Source organism: Hyalella azteca, unplaced genomic scaffold, assembly GCF_000764305.2.
Source record: "Hyalella azteca isolate HAZT.00-mixed unplaced genomic scaffold, Hazt_2.0.2 contig8520, whole genome shotgun sequence".
In the NCBI taxonomy this organism is placed as follows: domain Eukaryota; kingdom Metazoa; phylum Arthropoda; class Malacostraca; order Amphipoda; family Hyalellidae; genus Hyalella; species Hyalella azteca.
The window spans coordinates 1-21,255 of NW_025938611.1; the positions used below are offsets into that span (position 1 = coordinate 1).

The 21,255-nt window shown below is 37.1% G+C and overlaps 3 protein-coding genes across 3 annotated transcripts; 2 read left to right on the top strand and 1 right to left on the bottom strand.

The window, feature by feature from the left end:
• Positions 1 to 40: 40 nt before the first annotated feature.
• LOC125178277 lies at positions 41 to 3,129 on the top strand. Its single transcript, XM_047881659.1, has 2 exons — positions 41 to 597; positions 1,737 to 3,129. Exon 2 carries the CDS (start codon positions 2,068 to 2,070, stop codon positions 2,899 to 2,901), a length of 834 nt encoding a protein of 277 aa, XP_047737615.1. The 5' UTR covers positions 41 to 597; positions 1,737 to 2,067; the 3' UTR covers positions 2,902 to 3,129.
• On the bottom strand, positions 2,911 to 8,193 carry LOC108675121 (protein HGH1 homolog). Its single transcript, XM_018163107.2, has 7 exons — positions 7,978 to 8,193; positions 7,354 to 7,565; positions 5,813 to 6,048; positions 5,081 to 5,202; positions 4,302 to 4,306; positions 3,728 to 3,861; positions 2,911 to 3,271 (listed from the first exon to the last, which is right to left on the bottom strand). The coding sequence occupies exons 1-7, from the start codon at positions 8,063 to 8,065 to the stop codon at positions 3,142 to 3,144; spliced, it is 927 nt and encodes a 308-aa protein (XP_018018596.2). The 5' UTR covers positions 8,066 to 8,193; the 3' UTR covers positions 2,911 to 3,141.
• A 232-nt stretch (positions 8,194 to 8,425) lies between these two features.
• Positions 8,426 to 20,612, top strand: LOC108675120 (the record flags this gene model as incomplete). The annotated part of the gene is given in 15 exon segments (XM_018163105.2): positions 8,426 to 8,526; positions 13,914 to 14,186; positions 14,690 to 14,827; positions 15,126 to 15,423; positions 15,577 to 15,645; positions 16,015 to 16,160; positions 16,385 to 16,506; positions 16,721 to 16,819; positions 17,037 to 17,210; positions 17,640 to 17,810; positions 18,382 to 18,600; positions 18,931 to 19,074; positions 19,409 to 19,645; positions 19,912 to 20,070; positions 20,383 to 20,612. Coding segments are annotated over 14 exon segments (2,220 nt in total), but the record flags the coding sequence as incomplete, so codon positions are not given.
• Between the last annotated feature and the right edge of the window lie 643 nt (positions 20,613 to 21,255).

The window sequence follows — 21,255 nt, forward strand, 5'->3', positions numbered from 1 at the left end:
AAGGCGAGTCTAGCCAAGAAAAGTACAAGAATCGGCGACAGGCCTATTCTTCAATGCCGAAGATACTATACTAAAGTACTATCAAAACTCGTTTAAGTACACGGACCGGTTTAGATACTTATTGCAGCCTAAGTGCACGTAGCATCCAATTGCTCATCTGTAGGTTCTGATTGAAAAAAACATGAGTGACTGGCTGATGGTGCTTACACTCGTAAATATTTTTGTTTGAATGGTACTAGGACTTCAGTGTTTTATTACAGATTCAAGTTATTTTTAAATTAATTAATTAAAGTAATTAAACTTTTCACCTTAATCTGCTCGAGTCGGATGAAGAAATATCCTGTCGTCCGATGCACGTGTCAGCGGCTCAGCGCAGTCTAGTTTGTTTCGTAATATATTGTGAAAATATGATATTTTATTATATATACGTAAAATATTCGCTGAGGATGCAGGTCAATGTATTCAGTTAGCTGGCTTCGTGGTTCGCCGTGACTCACTTGGACAGTGGACACTGTGGATGCATGTGACTGAAATATGAAAACAGGAATCACGAACCAGTAACGCGTCATCGCAGACGAACTGGAACTTTATTTAACGGTAAGCATCCTTAACGATAGAACGAATAAAACCTTACTGATGAAACCCCATGTAACCTTATTGATGAAATCCCATAAAACCTAACTGATGGAACCCCATGTTACCAGGCTTATCGATGAAACCCCATAAAACCTTACTGATGAAACCCCATGTAACGTTATTGATGAAACCCCATAAAACCTTAACGACGAAACCCCATACAAATTACTGATGACAACCCACAAATCTCAACGATGAACCGTTATAACCTGCCGCACGTTTCAATTTCTTCAATAAAGCTGTAAGTCCCGCTACGATAAGCTGCCTAACTTCAAATTTGCTAATAATAAATGCTTCAAAGCACATCTCCAACATAAGCGCTTACTCACCCGATCTATGTCAAATCCCAGTTTAATTTGTAATTGTTTGTACTGTTTAAAAGTGAAAAAATTACTCGAATATCCACCGAATTATTTATATTGAAAATATGGGGAATTAGCTTGTCACTTTTTCCTTTTGATTGAAATGGCAGATTATAGTATGTTTCGTTATAAAAGTTACAAACAAACGATATTTTTTACGAACATTATCGTTACAGTTCACTAGACTCCTTTTCGTGCGGCATAGTTGACAACTTGACAGTGTCATTTTTTCATCGTCAGCTTCAGCCCACAGTATATTTAAAATCTCCTTCCCATTGGTAGTGGCCCATTATGTTAGTATAAAAAAAATTGTCAGGATTGAGACATTAGTTCTAACCTTGGTGTAGTTTATCTTGTGACTTCCGGTGAGTGATAGCTTCCCGTCATATGCTCTTGGTCTATTTTACTAATGCGTACTATAGAGTTATGAACGTTTTCAGGAAAAAAATTCTAAAAGTTCATGAAACATTACATCTGGATACAAAGCTGAAAATTATTTGAAGCGGAAACGGCAGATTGTGTTTACTGTTCGCAAACAAATATCTGGATTGGAGGTTTCAGCAGAATAATTAGTAGAATGTACACGGCAGGCTTACGATGCTTACAGTTTGGTTCTCTACATGGAGATTGCAATGTGTTCGTTCATTGTTCGTTCGTGATCCTGAGAATACTGTGTCCCACTTCTGGGCAGTGGTCCAATCATTTTTCTACTCGTTCTAATTATTTCTTATTTGGCAGATCATCTCACCGCTTCCTGGACGATTTCACGGCGTGTGAGGCAGTGAGAAGAAGCCCCTGAAACTCTAATATTGTCCCAAACGTGATTTCAGCCTTCCAGATACAAGAAGCAAAATACAATCCATTTTTCCACGGCCATGTACAGCAACGGTCTTAAAATTGTGAGGTGGATAAGTCAATCAAGTTCAAAACACTGACACTCAGTATAACACGGGAATATTCCTCAGGCACACAAGAAGATAGACCCGTTTTAATATCATGTACCTTAATGTTTTTTTTTTAACTGTAGTGCGAATTAACCGGAAATCCCTGCCAGCACTCCTCGCCAACAATGCTTTACACGATGGCTAAGGTCGGTTTACACTCCTTACACTACAACAATGCTTTACATTTTAGTTTACACAGTGGCTTTACACTCCTGGTTGTACTGCTGGCGTCAGAGGCAGCATCGCAAGCTCCCCCTGCCGTGCCGTTTGTGTCGTCTTGCACTTACCACACACAGGACCTGGCCGACTGTCCTACCTTCTCATTACGAGCTCTTCATGGCGCCAACGACACGTCTGCTTGTTATGCCGCGACATTCAGTCAATACCAAGAATATCGGTTCTATATTTATTCTAGAAGTGCTTTCCATATAGAGTTCGAAGTGAGGTTCAATCCGACGTTACGCGTTGTCATGACTGCTTCCTTCGATGATAAGTGGAATGGTGAGCTGACCCGCTGGAGTGAATTTATGGTGAAAGTCGATGAAAAGTTGGGTTTAATATTAAAGTTAGATGATAATTTGGTACAGAAAGTAAAGTGTTTCGCCAGCGCTGCTGAGGAGTTGTGCTCATCTTTCAAGGAGTCCATCGGCGTGTTCCAGATGACGATGTATCTGCGAGGAGACGACGTCTGGTGGACGCCATATTGCAACCCTCAAGACGAGCCGCCACCTCTCGTGAATTTACATTGCAGCACTGCAGGATTTACAGCTCTGTTAACTGTGTGTATTATTTTGCTTGCAGCATTTGTGGGGTTGTTGACTTTTGTGTGCACCAAGCCTCACTGGCAGGCCATCAAGAACTGGTTCACTGAGAACCGCTACAAGTGCGATCTCACTCTCCGCCCTACTATATTGCGGCCTGATACAAGAATTGCGATCTACACCAACGACAATGTTTGAGCTAATCTATAAGGTTTTTTCAGCCTCGTATGGTATTTCCTGTAAAAAAATCATATTTTAGAGCAACCTTTAGTCGATAGTTAACGATAACGTAGATAAGTATTTGTTTAGTCTTAAACTAAATTTTTTATTTCATTGTTTTCTAATACATATTAGTCCCTATTTCCTAGTCTCCAACCTTTGACGTAGTCAGAAGGATTATTACTAAATAAATTAAAGAAAATATTATCACGGTAAGCTTTATTCACTCTTGCTCGGCGCCGGTATTGGGTCGTCTTCATTCTGTTTGTTCAGGTCCTCGAATTTCTTCCGCAAGTCTTCGGGGATTTCCATGGAGCTGAGGTCATCAACTCCGATTTCCTCCTCAGTTCTGTCAAGGACAGAAAAGAATCCTGTAACTATTCTAATTAGCTCAAAAAAGAAGGGAAAATTCATTCAATCTTTTCAGAATGATAAGTTGAAAAAGACAAAAAATACCTTCAACCACTTAGAATAGCATGATTTCAGTAAAGAGTAGCAAATAGTAGTAAGGGTAGTAAATGATCTCCAGTAGCTTATCTAATTGAAATNATGCAAAGAAATTTGGCTAGCAGAATGCAAAAATTAAAAAATTATCACTAAATAATACCATCTACGAATAAATCTGTCTAAAACTACATAACGTAAGAATAAGGGCTTTTTAATTAAGTGGTCAGTTTAAACAAAAACGTCAATCTTGTTACAATGCTAATTAGATATTATTTTCCAAATTAAATTTTTTTGGTTCCCTCCAACTAATTGCCTCACTTGGTGATCCAGTCGAAAAACTATCTAGAAGCAGACTCACCTGATTAAAATGTTAACCAGGTCTTCGAGGAGCGTCAGGCAGGGTTCATTCGTTTCCCATTTGTGGAGCTCACGGAGCACGAGATAAATATTGAGCTTGCGGAGCCGCTCTCTGCTGGTGCTTGTAGCGCACAGCTGCCATCATTAGAGTAATAATATAGAATAACTGTACATATAAAATAATTTAAACACGAGTGGTTAATGACCAGAGAAATCATTGATTTAAATTTTCATCGACATTGAGCAGCTGTTTTTCCTGCCACCTGAGACAATTTCGCAACCAGACCTGCAGGTCTCAAAGTCTTACCATCGAGCAACTTCATCTCATGATCCGTGATGAATTCAACAGGCTCCCTGACACCCTTGACAACAACTCTCACTGTGAATGTCACATTCGAAACGTCGTTAATAAATTAAATTACTTCCTTGAACCTGAATTTTTATCAACCAACGTCCACTGAAGAAAATTAGATCCTGAAAATTTAAATCAATGATTTCTCTGGTCATTAACCACTCGTGTTTAAAAAAGCTTATTCCGCTATCTTATAGTAATATAAAATAATGTGGAGGTTTACATCTACTGTCAACGACAAATAAGTGCACTTAATTAGCCGCTCATACATCAAAACCGTGTAATACTGGTCACAATTACGATTTATATATAGGTTTCGATTGCCAGTTTCACGATTTGTAGGTTTCGAAAGCTTTTTCGATCGGGCTAGAAAGTTATGGCTCCGTTTTGTTAACAAATAGATAGTTTCTTTTGAAGGCCGGCGGCATAAGTGGCAAAGTTAGTGGCATTGACGATAATTTAAATAAATAATCCTTAAACTTGTGATGTGTTAGAAGACATAAATGACAACAAATACTTTCAGATGATATTCAAACAATTTTTGATGTTTATTTTGACTTTGATTTTAGATCTCAGCGGTACAATTGCGATGCAAAATCTCATTCTGACAGTCAGAAAATATTTGTGTTTAGGAACCCTAAATATGTGGTAAATATTTGTGTTTAGGAACCCTAAATATGTGGTAAATATTTGTGTTTAGGAACAATAAATATGTGGTAAATATCTGTGTTTAGGAACCGTAACTATGTGGTAAATATTTGTGTTTAGAAACTTTAAATATGTGGTAAAATATTTGCATTTAGGAACCCTTTACAATTATAACGAAAATCATGTTCAGCAAAAGAGTGCCAGAAATTCAACTCACACCAACTAGAGATATTTCAAAGATGGCTCTTATTTGCGGAAATGCAGCAAAACAACACTCAAAAAATAATATAAATGGACATAAATTATACAGTAGTGTTTAGTCTTAGCTACTGCTAGCGAAGTTAACTTATTCACCCTTCTGGAAGCAGCAGTTATGCAGCGTGGCAACAGCTGATCTTCGTCTGGAAGTGGAGGCCATGTACTGCGTGAAAGGAAGCAGCCGTTGGATCATCACACTTTTGCGATCAAGCAATGCTCTGCAAGGCAAAAACTGAATACAACTACAAGTGCAAATTTGCCAACAGGAGTTTATTCCTTTCGATTTAAAATGTAAAACACATAAGGGAAATAGAATTTATCAAACTTCTAAAATAAGTTATTAGACAAATGTTTTTTGTAATACAAATAATCGGCTGTGTAGATTAATTATTCAAATATTCCAGTTTCACCATTCAGTACATACAGTACATAGAGCAAGTATGAACGATCATGTTTCCACGGTCAAATTGATGACAATATTATTAAGTTAGATCTTTCAAATAGTGCTACACATTTCATCTTAAATTTTGTATGTAGAATAAATTTACGCTACACTACTTTTGTCACTACAGAGCAATTCATGAATACTGTCCTCAATCATTTTATCCCAGCAAAGCAATTTTTAAATGCTCTCTTCTTTATTTAACTCCTTCCCACAGTGAAAGCAATTGATAAATACTCCTTTTACTTTGTTATTTCGGTAAAAGCAATTCATAAATACTCACGTGAGTTGTTTCATCGTTTGGGCCAAAGTAATTCATAAATAATCACCCCTAGATTACTCTATTGCTTAGTTAAAAGCTATTTATAAATAATATCTTTACTCACTTCCTTCCCTCAGGGAGCTGAGAGATATTTTCAAAGACAGACATGAGGAGGTCTAAGGAGTTGTCGGCGGTGTTGTAGGAGGTGTTGGTCGCTGCTAGGAGCAAGGTGTGTAGCGCGGAGCTGCTGGTCTCTTGCACACACTGCAGTACTGCCTGGCAATGCTCCTTTTGGTGCGTGATGTTCACCAGCAAAGCACAAGCTCGATCAGCATGTCGACTCTTAGGCTCTGTGATTAACTGCAAGTATTAATGGAAATTGCTGATTGAAATTCATACAACAGATAATTATATATTTTACGTACATAGCCAACATAGGAAATTAAATTTCGTTACTAATCAATCTTCATAATTTGACATAGAGCTAAAATAATTCATAGAACTAAATATTCCTTGCATGAAATATATGAATCATTTACTAAATTCATGCAAATGAATTATATAGATGCTCTGAGTTTTAATTGGTAGCCCATTCCTATTTTTCCCTAAAATTGCATGAAGAAAAAAAAAGTGCTCAAATACCTACTCAACTATAGGAGGTGCAGCCTTCATATTATTGAGAGCATGATGATGCATATGACAGTACACAGGTATGAAAATAAAATATTCAAACAACTAAAACACTGGATCATGTTTTATGTATATTACACTAAAGTTGCATTACAATAAAATACAGTGCAGGAAAAAATATATATCTATAAAACATGAAAAGTTCCAAAGAAATTTTAGACACATGTTAGACTTAAGATGAGTCCATTTATCCATTACTCCTTTATTTTAATAGCTTTTTTCCCTTCAAAATCTATGCAACAATCATTGTTGCTGCAGTATGGAGCAAATGATATTAATTCATATATGAATTAATATAATTAGGTATGGTAACTGCAAAATCATATTTCAAGGATTAAAGATATTCCAAGTTTCATTAGTTATATACAGGATTCAATGAGGTACATGCAATTGGTGTCTTTTTCCTTTATTTTATTTTTTGAAGTAATTTGCCATGTCAAATTTGAAACAGCCTGACAATTATTTTCCTTTTTTTTTTTTAGACAATTAGAGTACAATTTTCATCATTCTACTTTTTGGCTAATTAACTGATAACAAGTTCCAGATCTGTGAGCAGAGATACAGTGTGTCAGAAAATCTACAATAATATACTTATGTGGATGCTGTTTCATACTTTATTTTCAATGAACTCAATGCACTATATTTAGTTTTAGATAAAGTCATTTGATAGTAAAGTAAATTTGCAATTTAAATGTTGAATGTTTCCATAGAATTCTACCTAAAATGAATGTTTTTTTTTTTGCACAAAACAGAGATTAAAAGGTTATTTTGAAATTATTTCAATATTTTATATTTGGTTCTTTCAGGTTATTTTGAAATTGGCTAAATACATTAACTACCTATAGAAGTGCAAAAATGAAATATATATAGGCTAATTACCTTTCAAAATTAAAATATGAAGCTAACTACTCAACATTAAAATAATAAAAATTAAATAAATAAATAAAAGAATAGGCTACTATGAAATGTGGAAACCTTGAGTACTGAAGGCAGCATTGTTTTCAAGTGTGATAACACTGCTTTGGCACCAGCAGGTGTCACTGCAATATTGGTGAGCAGTGTAAGAACTGTAGGGAGCAGCTGAGATGAATCTTCAGGGGAGATGGTAACTAAAGATCCAATAACCAAATTCATGATGCTGGAACATTGGCCAACAAGCAGAGCTCCCTCAGATGTTCCACTCAGTTCTGAAAAAATTATTAACATCAGTAATTGAAAATAAAATTTTGATACATTAGCTACAATATAGAGAATAAACATAAAATAATTTCAAATGGTTCATTTTGAGCAATTAACGAGGTAAAAAACTGCTTCAATATTCCAAAAAAGCTGCAAGGCCAAGTTTTTTTCATAGCCTTGTCATCAGGCACTTCTTAAGTTCATAGCAATTACATAACAAGAAGCCAATTTTCTGTTAACTGAAAAAGCTTCTTAGATGCAAAAAATTTTTGACAGACAACTAATAAAATTCTAATAGCTATTTAATTTTAAAAGGTACAGCAACATTATTTGTAATATCAATTCTAAAGGCATAAATTTTGTTTTTTGATTTTGGACTGATAATAATCAAAACTTGTAGGTATGAAGTTATAAACATACGTGCCAAAGTCAGGTGTGCACCAAGTCTTACGTCTTCCTTCTCACTCATTAGCATTTCAATTAGTTCTCTTAAAGCAGCTTCAGCCATTTTGGGGGAGTGTGACTTTTTTTACTTGAGAAGTTGTACAACTATGAGTATAATGCTCATTTCCCAAACTAAAAAGACGGCGAGAGCTCCCGCGTGTTGAAAAAATTCTTGGCTAATCAGCTGTTCGACGCCAGTGTCCGACTGTCCGCGATAATTCCTAACTCCAAAAAGCAAAAAGAATTGATGTTGGAAATTAGGCGAGTAATACAACTTCAAATTTCTCAAATGAAAATCAGAACTATATAATTCAATTATAATAATAATTTGAATTATTCGTTTCAACTATGTTAGGTATGTTTTAAACTGCCGCCCAAACATCGATGAAGGAAATAATGACGGATTTGAATTCGTTCAGGAAGATACGACGCACGGAAAGTGTAAACAAAAGCTTTTTCAGGAGTCAGTAGGTAGTCAATACGTGCGATGCTAGTATGAGTGGCGGAGCAGAAACGAAAGATGGTGTAAGTAACGCTCTTGAAAAGGTGACAGTTTTGGTCGTAAGTTTAGGTTATCTTTCCATTTGCGACAGGAGGATGGAAGACGAAGAAGGGTTACCGAAGTCTAAACTCTAAAAGCAACTACTAAACTAACCATTTGGCATTTATCTGTAAGACTGTAGTCCAAATTCTGTTATATCAGATTTCTGTACTCTGAAGTTCAAGTTGAATTGTTGGCGTCTCATGTCCGTGCCGTTTTTGATTCTGATACTGTGATGGTCTCGTTGAAGATTATTATTAAATTTCAAGGCTCAAGCTAACCTAACCTGAGTCTGGAGTGGACAAAACTCAACTGCATTAGGTTAAATCAATCATTTAAACTCTGGTCTTTGAGCTTGAGCTGCCTTCAGTTTGAAATTTTCTTAAACCATACCATGGTAAATTGGTAATGATGGTATTATCGTAATTGTCCTTACCATTTTATTTTCTTTGACACTGATTATAAAATAAGGTATTATAACATAGTCAATCAAAATTCTGAATCAGAATTTTGATTGACTATGTTAAAATACCTTATTTAATTATCAGTGTCAAAGAAAATAAAATGGTAAGGACAATTACGATAATACCATCATTACCATCAATACCATGCATAGTGGCAAACCAGAGCTTTTTTAGAATCAGTTCATTTTTAATTTCCTCATTTACCCAAGATTTAAATCAATTTCTTATATATGATACTGCTGGTATCCAGGATGCTTTACTGGTCTACTTATGGGACTCACAAATGAACTTGAGGGAGAGTCTAAAAAACACTATGCTTTGCCACTATGTTACCATGGTATGGTTTAAGAAAATTTCAAACTGAAGGCAGCTCAAGCTCAAAGACCAGAGTTTAAATGATTGATTTAACCTAATGCAGTTGAGTTTTGTCCACTCCAGACTCAGGACTCAGGTTAGGTTAGCTTGAGACTTGAAATTTAATAATAATCTTCTGATCACTGACTTCTCAACTTAGTTTAAGTTTAACAAACAATTGAATGTTCACAATGTAAATGTAATGCTTAGTTCTGATCATCTTCTTCAGTTCATGTGTGAAAGACTGAAAGTTATATACAGCAATCCCTTGATTAGCACGGTTTTGAATACCGCGGTTTTGATTAACGCGGAAAAAATTTGCGACCTATCCTTAATCTACGTGGTACCAGTTTTGATTAGCACGACTTTTTTTTCACAACGCATCATTTTCCCGCCTCTAGCCAGAGGTGTTACGTTTGTAACAAAAGTTTTACTTTTTGCTTATTAGATATTATGTTGTTACTTTTGTTACGACTTTTGGAAAAATTTGCCAAATGTTGTTACTTTATGAATTTCAGCAAATAATTCTTTAAATAAGGCCCCCTTCCATAGACACTCGTACTGACTACAGAGTTGGTTTAACCTCGCCTTGTCTCGTTCATAACTTGAATGGTCGAGTTCGGCAGCATTTGCCGGTAAGTGCGCCATGCCCGTGCTCTAGTTACTTGTTAACCTTAACTGGTCAAGATCGCTGCCATATCTACTGCTCACTTTTATCAAACTACATAATTTTCCTTGATAATTTTCTTTGGCCTGGGTAGGCAAGTGAATTGCTATCGCGCAATTATGCAGGAGAGAAAGAAATCTACTGTGCAATTGAAATTGGATTTGTTTTTCAGTGATAAATAAATGTTAATTCATTCGCATTTCTTTTATTTATTTCCCCTATTATTTAGAAAAAAATATGAGGAATTTTAGTGAAAAAAAAAATTATTATGTAACTTTGCTATTTTTGAGGATTCATTATAATTATTCCCATATAGTCAGATGGGGTAAGACAGGACCGAAATCACTAACAAGCCTGTAGCACCTATACCATGAATAACTAAAAAACCCTAAACCTATCACAAGGTGAAGTTATGCAATGGGCTTCTGAGCTACAACTCAGACGTTTTGCATCTAACATAGTTTTCTGTACAGATTAAAAAAAGTGAGCTGGTCCCAACTCCCATCTTACCCCATTGGGGTAAGATGGGACCAGGCTGGGGTAAGACAGGACCAACTGGTAATTTTTATGTTACAAGGTTTTTAATAGAAGTACAAATCTGATATTCAATATTATCCATCTAGCAGGGTTGGCAATGATTAAATCAAAATGACTAAATCATGTGATTAAATCACTTGATTTTTTTTATAGAAAAATCATGATTTTTTGGATTTTTTCAATTTTTTTTATTTTTCATATAATTAAATATATTGAGTGGCAGTCTTTAATTTATATTGAGGTATTGTTATTCATGGTTTAGTATAAATGTACTATAAATGACAAATTGGTATATAAACATGTTGCCTTTAGTATGTATTAGGTTCCAATAAATTGAATGTTTTTGGTACAGAGGCATCAAGTGTGCAATACATTGTACGTAGCTAGCAGCTTAGCTAATTTTTATAAGGCAATAAGTAGTCTTTGCCTATTTGACTATTTGTTATATATTGATTACAATATACAATTTAAATGTGTTAGCTAGCTTATACAGGGTGGGGCAGAACTGATTGACCAGTTTTGAGGCAAAATAAAAGAGTAATGGAGGTACATGAAGAAGAAAATTTATTTTCCTCAAGATTAGCATAACATACCATTTAAAATACTTATGTTTTGAAAACAATATCAGGAAGATGGGGTTTGTTAGCTGAATCACACTGTTGGGATAGTTCTCGGAAGTTTCCCTACAGCACGTTCACACATATGGCGAGGTATGGCTATAGCCTCTGCTGCAATAATCCATTCCCTTAGCTGTGGTAGGGTGTGAGGGCGACTTTTGAACACCCTTTCTTTTAGATGTCCCCAAAGAAAGAAATCGCAAATGCTCAGATCGGGTGACCTCGCAGGCCACTGTAAATCGCCCCTCAGAGTCTGGGAACATGCATTTCAAAACTTTGAGTGACATTCGGGCTGTGTGAGCTGTAGCCCCATCCTGCTGAAACCACACGTCTTTATGCTTCATTTTCAACAATGTTTTCCATCATGGGCTTCAAGAAATTTTGCAACATTGCAGCATAGCAATTGGAATTCACTGTTAGGGTTACTCCCTCCTCTGAGAACGACTCCAACAGTGTGTTGCAGCTAACGGCCCCCATCTTCCAGATATTGTTTTCAAAACATAAGTACGGTATTCTAAATGGTATGTTATGCTAACCTCTAGGATAATAAACTTTCTTCATTATGTACCTCCATTACTCTTTTATTTGACCTGAAAACTGCTCAATTGGCTCCGCCCCACCCAGTATATTGAGAGGTTGAGATTGTATTGACCTTTTAGGCAATTAAAAAGATTTTCCACCCTAATACAAGTATTCTAATTAAAATATTTTATTTCAATCTTTAAATATGTGAATTTAAAACTAGAAACAAAACAATTACAATTATAAGACTATTTATAAAATAATTAAATGCAGTGAATGGATATAAAATATTTGAATTGTGCACATGTTTATTTCAAACAGTGTTAGCTTTTCTCATAACTTAAGTCTCATTTCAAGTTGTATGAGGTTTGTTTGGTTATCGTTCAGTTTATGTTTAGTATTGGTTTATTGGTCTGAATTAAATGGGAACAGTGCAGTCACTCAGTCACTACTAGTCAGTGTATATAGAGGGTAGAGTCTGGTAGATTTATAGGACATAAAACTGGTAGATCTATTGATAGTGCTGTGCACTGTGCTATCAGCTACCTATCTGTTTTGTGACTCTTCAGTGTTTAGAAGATCTGCATTCCTGAAGTGTTTTTGTATATTGAAGCCAGTTAAATGGTCAATATTTAGCTCATTACCTTGCTCCATACAAACTTAACAAAGCTAATGAATAGACTTTTCAATAATCATTTACCCAAAAATCCCTAAGTGGTAAACACTACCTTGGCCTGCTGGCCATTATTGAAGGCAACAAGTGCCTTTTTAGCCATCCATTATGATCCATATACTGTTATTGTTAGTAGGCTAATTGCAACAAAAAAAAAATGACACTTCAAAAAGACAAAAAAGATGAAAAAATCAAATAAATAAAAAAAATCATGAAAAAATAAAAAAAATCATTGATTTTTGATTTTTTTAAAAAAATCAAAAAAATCGCCAACCCTACCATCTAGAAACACATTATTTGATTAAACAACCACTTGTTACTGTTTTGTGTCGTGGGAAGTCAACTTTAATATCAATCACATTGGAGGTTTTGTCACGAGAAAACTTTGTTGATATTAAATGCAGCCATATGATCCATTTAGTCTTTTGAGCAAAAAATATGGATGATGTTATATAGCTGGCATAGTTAATTATCATTTTATACTTTACTTTTGCTAGCAATAATAAGAAGTCCAAGAAACTTGCAAGAAACTCCAGTATTTTAGCAGTAATGCCTTATTCAAGATTGAAATTTTCAAAGAAATTTGGTGAGAGTGAGCAAAAGATAAACATTTTGACCAAAATACTCCAGTTACTGCATAATAATATATTCATTTAAAAACTATTTTTGATATACTGTAGGGTAATAGAGGACCAATTGTGGGGTAAGACTGGACCATATGTGGTGTAAGATAGGACCGTTTGTGGGGTAAAACAGGATCATTTAGTGGTCCCGTCTTACCCCATGACCAGTCCTTTTTTACCCCATTTTAGAATACATGTCAGGCAGTGATGGTAGCAGGTAGGAATGCCAAGTATGTCTCAAAAGTTGCTTATTACTTGAGGTTACCTGCCTACATCCACAAACCTGGCCAATAAATTTTTTGTCATTAGACAGAGCTTATTTCCTAAACAGGGTTAACTATTTTGTGACCCTTCTTCACATAGGTTTTCTTTAAAAATTAGCCAGAAATTCATTATTTGCAGAAGAGGGTTGAAACAAACACTGAAATGACAGGCAATGATTGCTCTAACATATTCTTTTGTCGAATTAAATTTAGTGCAATTAGAATGCACACCATGGGCTGGTCCTTTCTTACCCCATAAAGGCTGCGATCCTGTCTTACCCCATTTGACTATATATTCTTAAGTTAGATTTGCGCGGTTTTGCTTAACATGGTAAAACTCGGGGATTTATTAACCGTGTTAATCAAGGGATTGCTGTACAAAGTTAGTTCTTTGCCTGGAGAACAAGTAATGCAGAAGGCACAATTTTTTGGCATTTTTTGGTCTCTGAGTCTGTGAAAAAATAGGCTTCTTTCTGATTTCTTTTTCCAATATGGTATTTATGGCATTGCAATATCTCAGTTGTTTATTACTTCAGAGAAATAGATGCAGAGAACAAATAAAAGAGAGGTCTTTACATATCTTTATGTCCATATGTCTTTACATACTTGTTTATATGAGCTTTGAATTCTAATTATTTGTTTAATTTCCAGGAATGCAGAAATCACTAGGTCGCTAGCCACATGCAAGTCCTTAAACTGGCAATTGCATGGCTGGATCTACTCCAAGTGAAAATGACTGACAGTGCTGGAATGCACAGTTGCACACTGGCCTAGTAGCTCCTGTGTTGAAATTCTAAATACCTATCATGCACTGCTTTGGAACCTTATGGTGTGAAGGTAAGGTACGATGTACCCTACCTTCAAAACAGTTTTAACTGGTTCAACTGGATTGTAAATTTCAACTGCAAACATGGCTCTACTGTGGTGAGTTTTATTATAATTACTTGAAATTCAAATGCTTATAAATTGTAATTCGATAGCTAAGTGAATTGGAAGTTTCTAACATTGATCACTCTCAAATTGCTACAGTAGTATAAATGATGTATGCCCCAGCCTCCAATTAAAATGATCTATTTTGAAAATGATCTATAATTTTTATATTTTTTATCATATTCTATTTATGTTGCTTTTTTATGAGCAGTGAACAATATAAATGAAAAGGTACCCTGAACTCTGGGAGACCTATTGTCTCATCCTGTAATTGCATCATATTCTCTAATATACTAGATATAGGTAACCAAATAAACCAATGGCTATACACCAGTCTGATCTGACTAATAGTGACAAAACCTCATTGCATCTTGAATGAAAATTTTGGTCTGACTGTGTGAGTTAGCTGGTTCAATATTGAAACAATGAAGTATAGTCCATAGAATTTTACTAAAATATTATCTCTTCTTTGTAATTAATTTTCTGGCTGATTTCAGGAAAGTTGTCATCTGTCAAGTTCTCTTCATGTGCTTGGTTGCAGCTGATGTACAAAAGAAGAAGAGAATCAAGGAATACTCCCACTCTGTTCAGTTCAATGAAGAAATACAATCTGACTCGCGTTTGGGAATTAAAAGGTTCTCAGCAGAGAATTTTAAATCTTTTTTTGATGGAAAAAATTGGCTACAACCAATGATATTTCAGTATGTGATCAACTAACTTTGTGTATACTTGATGAAAAGTTGCATAGGAGAAGATATGTGACAATAGTTGTATTTATTTATGAACTTTCCTCATATATCTATATTAGGATGGTTTTATCAAAATTTGATGAATAGATATTTAGAAAGATCTCCTAAAACAAAGAGGTAATAAAATAATAAAATGTGCAATAAATTATATTAATACCTATCTTTAAAGAAAATTTACTTTCAGTTCACAAGAAGACAAACAAATGAAGTGGGGATTGGATGAATACAATGAAAAATATGTAGACTTCTCTCTGAGGAACGCCAGATCAATTTCTGTTAAAGCTGATGACAGCGCTTCTCTTTCTCCTGATGAAGTCATCTCAAATAAATACAACACTTTTAATGAAAATTCAAGTGTTGTAAATGCTGATGGGATCTGGCAAACTCATCAAAAGCCTATACCTGTGATGGCTATTGCTGAGCATCTGGGCAAAGTTATTGAGCAGATTGCTGAAAAAGACCTGGGAGTCACGCGCTTGAAGGTCAGATTCTGATCACTTGACACCCAGTACATAAACAGTAGGATTATTGAGCATTTTCTATTATTTATTAAAAATTATTATTAGGAACTTTGTCTGTTTTTATAATGGAGTGACAGTGACCTGTAGTGAAATTAATTCAGCTTTTTATTACAGGCTAAGTTCCAGGCTCGAAATTTAGGCAACAAATCTGGTGATCAGAATGCTACCCAGCACTTGAATTTGGTGAGCATAACATTATCTTGCATAAATTCGAGGTTGGTTTTAATCTGCTTGCAAAAGTGAATGTTTGTTCTTATTCATCATCTAAAATGTATCACTGGAATTGTTCCATTATGGCATTTGTAACAAGTCCCATTTTAATCAATTCTACACATAGGATTTTGGTAGTAGCATGGTTGACAGAACAGGATGTATATAAATATTCTGGTGGACTGGACAGTAAATATTGTGGTTTACTGTAAATGCTACTTTTCACTTTTGTGTTAATACTAATTTCTGTGTCTACATCTGTAATTAGATTTATTCGTTCTTCATCCTGAATAATATTTTGTATTTTTGTTGTGCAAAATGTTCAATATTCTGTTCTTGCAGCTTCATGAGGCTCTGCAGTCACGAGTGGACAAATATGCAAGGCTTGTTTTGCGTATGGTGGACGCAGCACTCAATAAGTCTCGGCCGAACCCCTACACTCGTACCACGTACAACCCTTGTTGCCTCCTACCTCATCATATTCTCATGTTTGTATACATAATCTGCTTTTCATCTGTTATGAAGTTTTATGATGTATGTTGTTGGCAAAAAATGTAAAAATGCTTTATATTCTCTTTGGAGATTTACCATTAAGAATTAACAGAGAATTCATAGTAGTTCTGATTGAAATTACAAAAAAAGCTTACCTCTCCTCTATGATGTAACTATTTTTCTTTGTTCATGATATCTGCTCCCTTTATTTTGCCTTCAGGTATGATGAGAAGTTTGGATGCAATGTGAATAGTGAGGTGTGGTGTGATGCTGGCTTTGGTGATGGCAGCGATCCTACTCTTGTAGGCTTCTTCTCACCGCCTTCTGCAACGCTCACACGTAGTATGTGCTGTGAAAATTCATTAAATTTATTGTCATTCATTTAACAGAAAAAATTGGAGTTATGATTTTTGAAAGTAAAACAATTATCTGTGTTCTTTTCAGAAGAATAGTTTTTGTTCTGTTGTGTGTATCTTGCAAAAACTTTGGTATTGCTTTGATTTTAGCCTGGAAGCTCATTTTGTTAAGCCTTATCATTTGAACTCCAACCTTGCAGTGTTCCTCTCAAACGCTGCCGAATTTCCTGAACTCAATTGGCAGTATTTCATGTCCAGCTCAGGGCTGCTCACTGAATATCCTGCTCATCGCCCAGCTTGTGAGTTTCATAAAAAAAGTTATTATATTTTTGAATTTAAAAATTTTATCATGTATCAAAATAATCAAATAATTGAAAAATTGACTATTTCAACTTTTGACATCCTTCATGGGTTGATTCTGGACACAATACAAAGGTTCTCAACTACACAAGCATTTTAGCTGCTGAAATTTATTCTTTAAGCAAGTGAATGATCTATGATCTTTATTTAACTCAGCATCATCTGTGGACGCTCTGCACCCGGACGGCGCATCCAGTGATTGTCAGAATCGAGGCCGTCACCTAAGAGTGTATGAGACCACCGTGCGGCCGCAGCCTAAGAACATTTTACTTCTCCTCGACGTTGGTTGGTCAACAATGCCACGCAGCCTGACATCTTTTGTTGACGCAGGTATGTAGGATTCTCTATCTAAATCTCCAATTGAGTTTTATTTAATTAATTTACAGTTACTTTTTTGATCATGTTTTACTTTTTTTTGTGCATGTGATTATTCTAATATAGGATTGCTACCATTGAGTTCATAAATTACTTTGCTTGATGCAACCACTGTTATCCTTACAGAATTGAATAGCGGTTAGGAGCAAATCAAGGACAGTTGATCAGAAAAAGCTAAGCTTCCTGGAGTTATGTAGGTAGCCGCCTAAGTACATGTAGGTAGTGACCCAATTACACGTGGTGGCCTAAGTACACGTAGCGGTTGATTTCTTGTCTGTTATTAGTGGGTTTAGCTTGAAAAGCCGTCATTTATTGCCTGATGGAGATACAAGCTATTCACTTTTTTGATAACATAGCTACCCTAAAGTTGAGTATCACCCACAGCTCGTTTGATCCTCTCATCGCTCACGCCAAAGGACCACGTGGGAGTTCTGAGTATCAGTGATGTGCCGCGGTCTCCTGACGGTCGTCCATGTCCTGACCTCCTGCAACCTGCTTCCTCGCAGCGCATTGCCTCCATCTTGAGATTCCTGGATAAACTTAACCTGGATAAATGTGAGTTTCATATGAGAAATTCAGCAGAAAATGTCGCTTTTCGTGTTCCTAGTTTGTATGAATATTTTGCTAATTAATTGATTTATGTAACTTCAGTTAATGATTAGAATTTAGATGTAGCAATTATGTATGTAAGGATAGGTTTATTTTTGTTGTGTCACGGCTACGTATTCTAGGTACCTATCGATTGAATAATCCAATTTAATCAACAAAAATATTTTCTGAGAAAATTATATGTATGAAATTATCAAAGCATGCTGTTAGGGATGAGACGTTAATCATGTACGCTGTTGCCAAACTTCACAAGATGTATCTCAGTTGATCTCTCCCTGATTAAAGATTGACCTGCAATAACCGTCTTGAAGAGTCCTATGAATTGAAAGATTTTGATCACATACAAATATTAATGTCACTGATTGATTGATTGTTTTCTGATTATTTTTAAAATTTTAAAAATCTATTATGTGTGTTTCGATGTTCCTAAGACGTTTGCTGCAATGTTTCTAAGATGTGTCTTGCAATGGTCCCAAGATGTGTGTTGAGAATGTAATAAAAACTTTGTACTTTCCAGCCTCGCCAACGAACCACACGGCAGGTTTGGCGCGTGCGTTTGAGGCGGTGGCGCGGACGGCGGGCGACGCGCCGGTGGTGGTCGCCTACTTCACCAGCGGCGCCGTGGACGATCGCGTCACCGCCGCCGCCACCCACCGTGCCCTCGCGCCCATTGCTGGCCCTCTGTACCCTCGCCTCAGACTGGCCGTGCTTGCTGCTGACTTGCGCCACCTGAGAAGTGAGGGTCACGCTAGTCACCTTAGAAGTGAGGGGACGCGCTAGTCGCCTGAGACTGGCCTTAGAAGTGAGGGACACGCTAGTCGCCTGAGACTGGCCTTAGAAGTGAGGGACACGCTAGTCGCCTGAGACTGGCCTTAGAAGTGAGAGGTCACGCTAGCTTGCATTTTTTCGGAAAGAAAGCAAAATGTTTGTGATTCTAATGATTCAAAATCATGTAGTTGAGTAATAATGGTTCGCAAATGAAGCCAAATGTTGGTGATTAAAATTATTATTTAGAATAAGTATGAATCTTATTATGTAGTTATTATTTCGATGTGTTGTATCGCAGGTCGGGAGTATCGCGGACGACAGCAGCTGCTGCGATGTCTGGTCGCCATCGCCGACACGGGGCGACCGCAGCGCCCCCCCGCCCCCTCTGCCGCCGAGTGCCCCCTCTCCCTCCACCACCCCCGCACGCCGCTCGGTAAAACAGGTTTGTGTTCCTTGATTTTAAATCTCATTCGTACTTCTCTCTGTATTTTTTGTTCTCTTCAATTTTATTGATAGTTTTGGAGCATTTGCGAGGTCCAAAACAACTTTTAGATGAAGTGTTTTAAGTTGAAAAGATGTCATGATTTTACTTTATATTTTTGCTGAGTTTTTGACCTTTTATTTCTCATTAAGTTCAAAGTTATTCGATGTTAATGTGACGAATATTTGAATAAAATTAAGTTTAAAATAGTCAAAAGGATTTGTAATCCGGTAAAATAGTACTTAATTATCATTCCTCATTAAGAAACTCTTCTTATTGGTTTATTATACATTAGGCGTGGAGTCACACAGCCTGAACACGTCGGTTGTGTCACCGGCTGTGCTGCGTCTATTCGACTTGCTGTACCCGGAGACTGTGCCGGGTCTAGCCGAGCAGCTGCACGCGCGCACCGCAACACAACCGCCCGCGACCGCGGCGCCGGGCCGAGTGAGCTTCGTGGCGGCGCCCCCGCCCCTCGACTACTCCACCGCCGTGCGGTTGTCCACCCCGCACTGGGACGCCCACGGGCAAGGTGGGGGGGCGATGGCGGGGGTATGGTTATAGAGAGGGAGTGAGTGGTGGGGAGGTTAATGTTGATAGAGCTGCGAATGTTGTAGAGCTACGTACAGCTAATGTAGAGCTAATTGAACGTGTAGAGCTAATGTTGAAGAGCTATGAATGGTTACAAATATGAGGCCTTTGACGTGAGGTATTAGTCTTTTAAACTTTATCCAGAGTACGACTTAATTGATTCGGTTTAAATGATTATGTTTTTTAATGATTTTATTTTTGCGGCAGGAGTTGTGGTGTCAGTGAGTGGTGCAGTGCCGTGTGGTGTTGGTGATGCCGCGTGTGGTGTGGTGGGGGTGGACGTCTCGTTGTCTGTGCTGCTGCATGACATCTTACATCACTACACTCCGCTGGCTGGCATCACTTCGGTGGTCTTGCATCGATCAGGTAATTAGTAATTAATAACATCAATAAAATCATTTGGTGATTGCGAAATAGTGTTACGTTAATAAGGATGATTGTGATAAATGATAATTCTTATAATTCCTTTATTTGAATTCGTTTAAATAAAATCACTTGGTGATTGTGAAATAGTTCGTTAATAACAATGATTATGAGAAATGATAATTGTTAAAATTCCTTTATTTTAATTCGTTTAAAGATCAATCCACTGCTCCCCATGACTCAAGTTAATAACTATGCTGATTATAATAAATCCCTGTGGTTTGATTTAATGATCAATATATTTCGCCCGTACAGGCGAGGTGCTGTACCACCCCGTGTTCGGGGACACGGGCAGCTGGGGATCCCCCGTGACACATGATGCGGGTAGTTGGGACTCGCCCGTGACCCGGGACGCGGGCAGCTGGGGCACCCCCGTGACTCGTACTGCTTTGCAGGAGCTGGAGCCCGTGATTACTGATGCCTTGCAGCGGCGCATCGTCGCCCAGCCTACGGGGCACCAGACCGGCCCTCCAGACCATACCGGGGTGTGTGGACCCACGGTTGAACTATATAAGGTTGACCCACGGTTGAACTATATAAGGTTGACCCGTGGTTGAACTATATAAGGTTGACCCATGGTTGAACTATATAAGGTTGACCCATGGTTGAACTATATAAGGTTGACCCATGGTTGGACTATATAAGGTTGACCTTTGGTTGAACTATATAAGGTTGACCCTTGGTTGAACTATATAAGGTTGACCCATGGTTGAACTATATAAGGTTGACCCACGGTTGAACTATATAATTCAACCGTGATGATGTGGGGAAATAGACTCAATAGTGCACTTTCTACTACAATGCCCACTTTATGCTATGGGCCTATGGCTCGGACGGAGCTAGGAGAGGCCCTCCTAGCTCCAGAGTGTGATTCCCAACCCTTGGACCCATGGTTGAAATATATAAGGTTGACCCACGAGGATATCCGCCTTTCAGTTCAGCTTTCTTGTTACGTCACTGAGATCAAGAAACGTAAACAAACCCGTCATTCCCATGACGGATTGGTTGACTGGTTTGATCGCATTTCGGTGATTGGTTAAAGCCCGTGACGTCACTGAGATCAGTGACGTCACAGGCGAACAACAAACTACATCGCAAAAATGAACTTCTCATGGGTCAACCTTATGC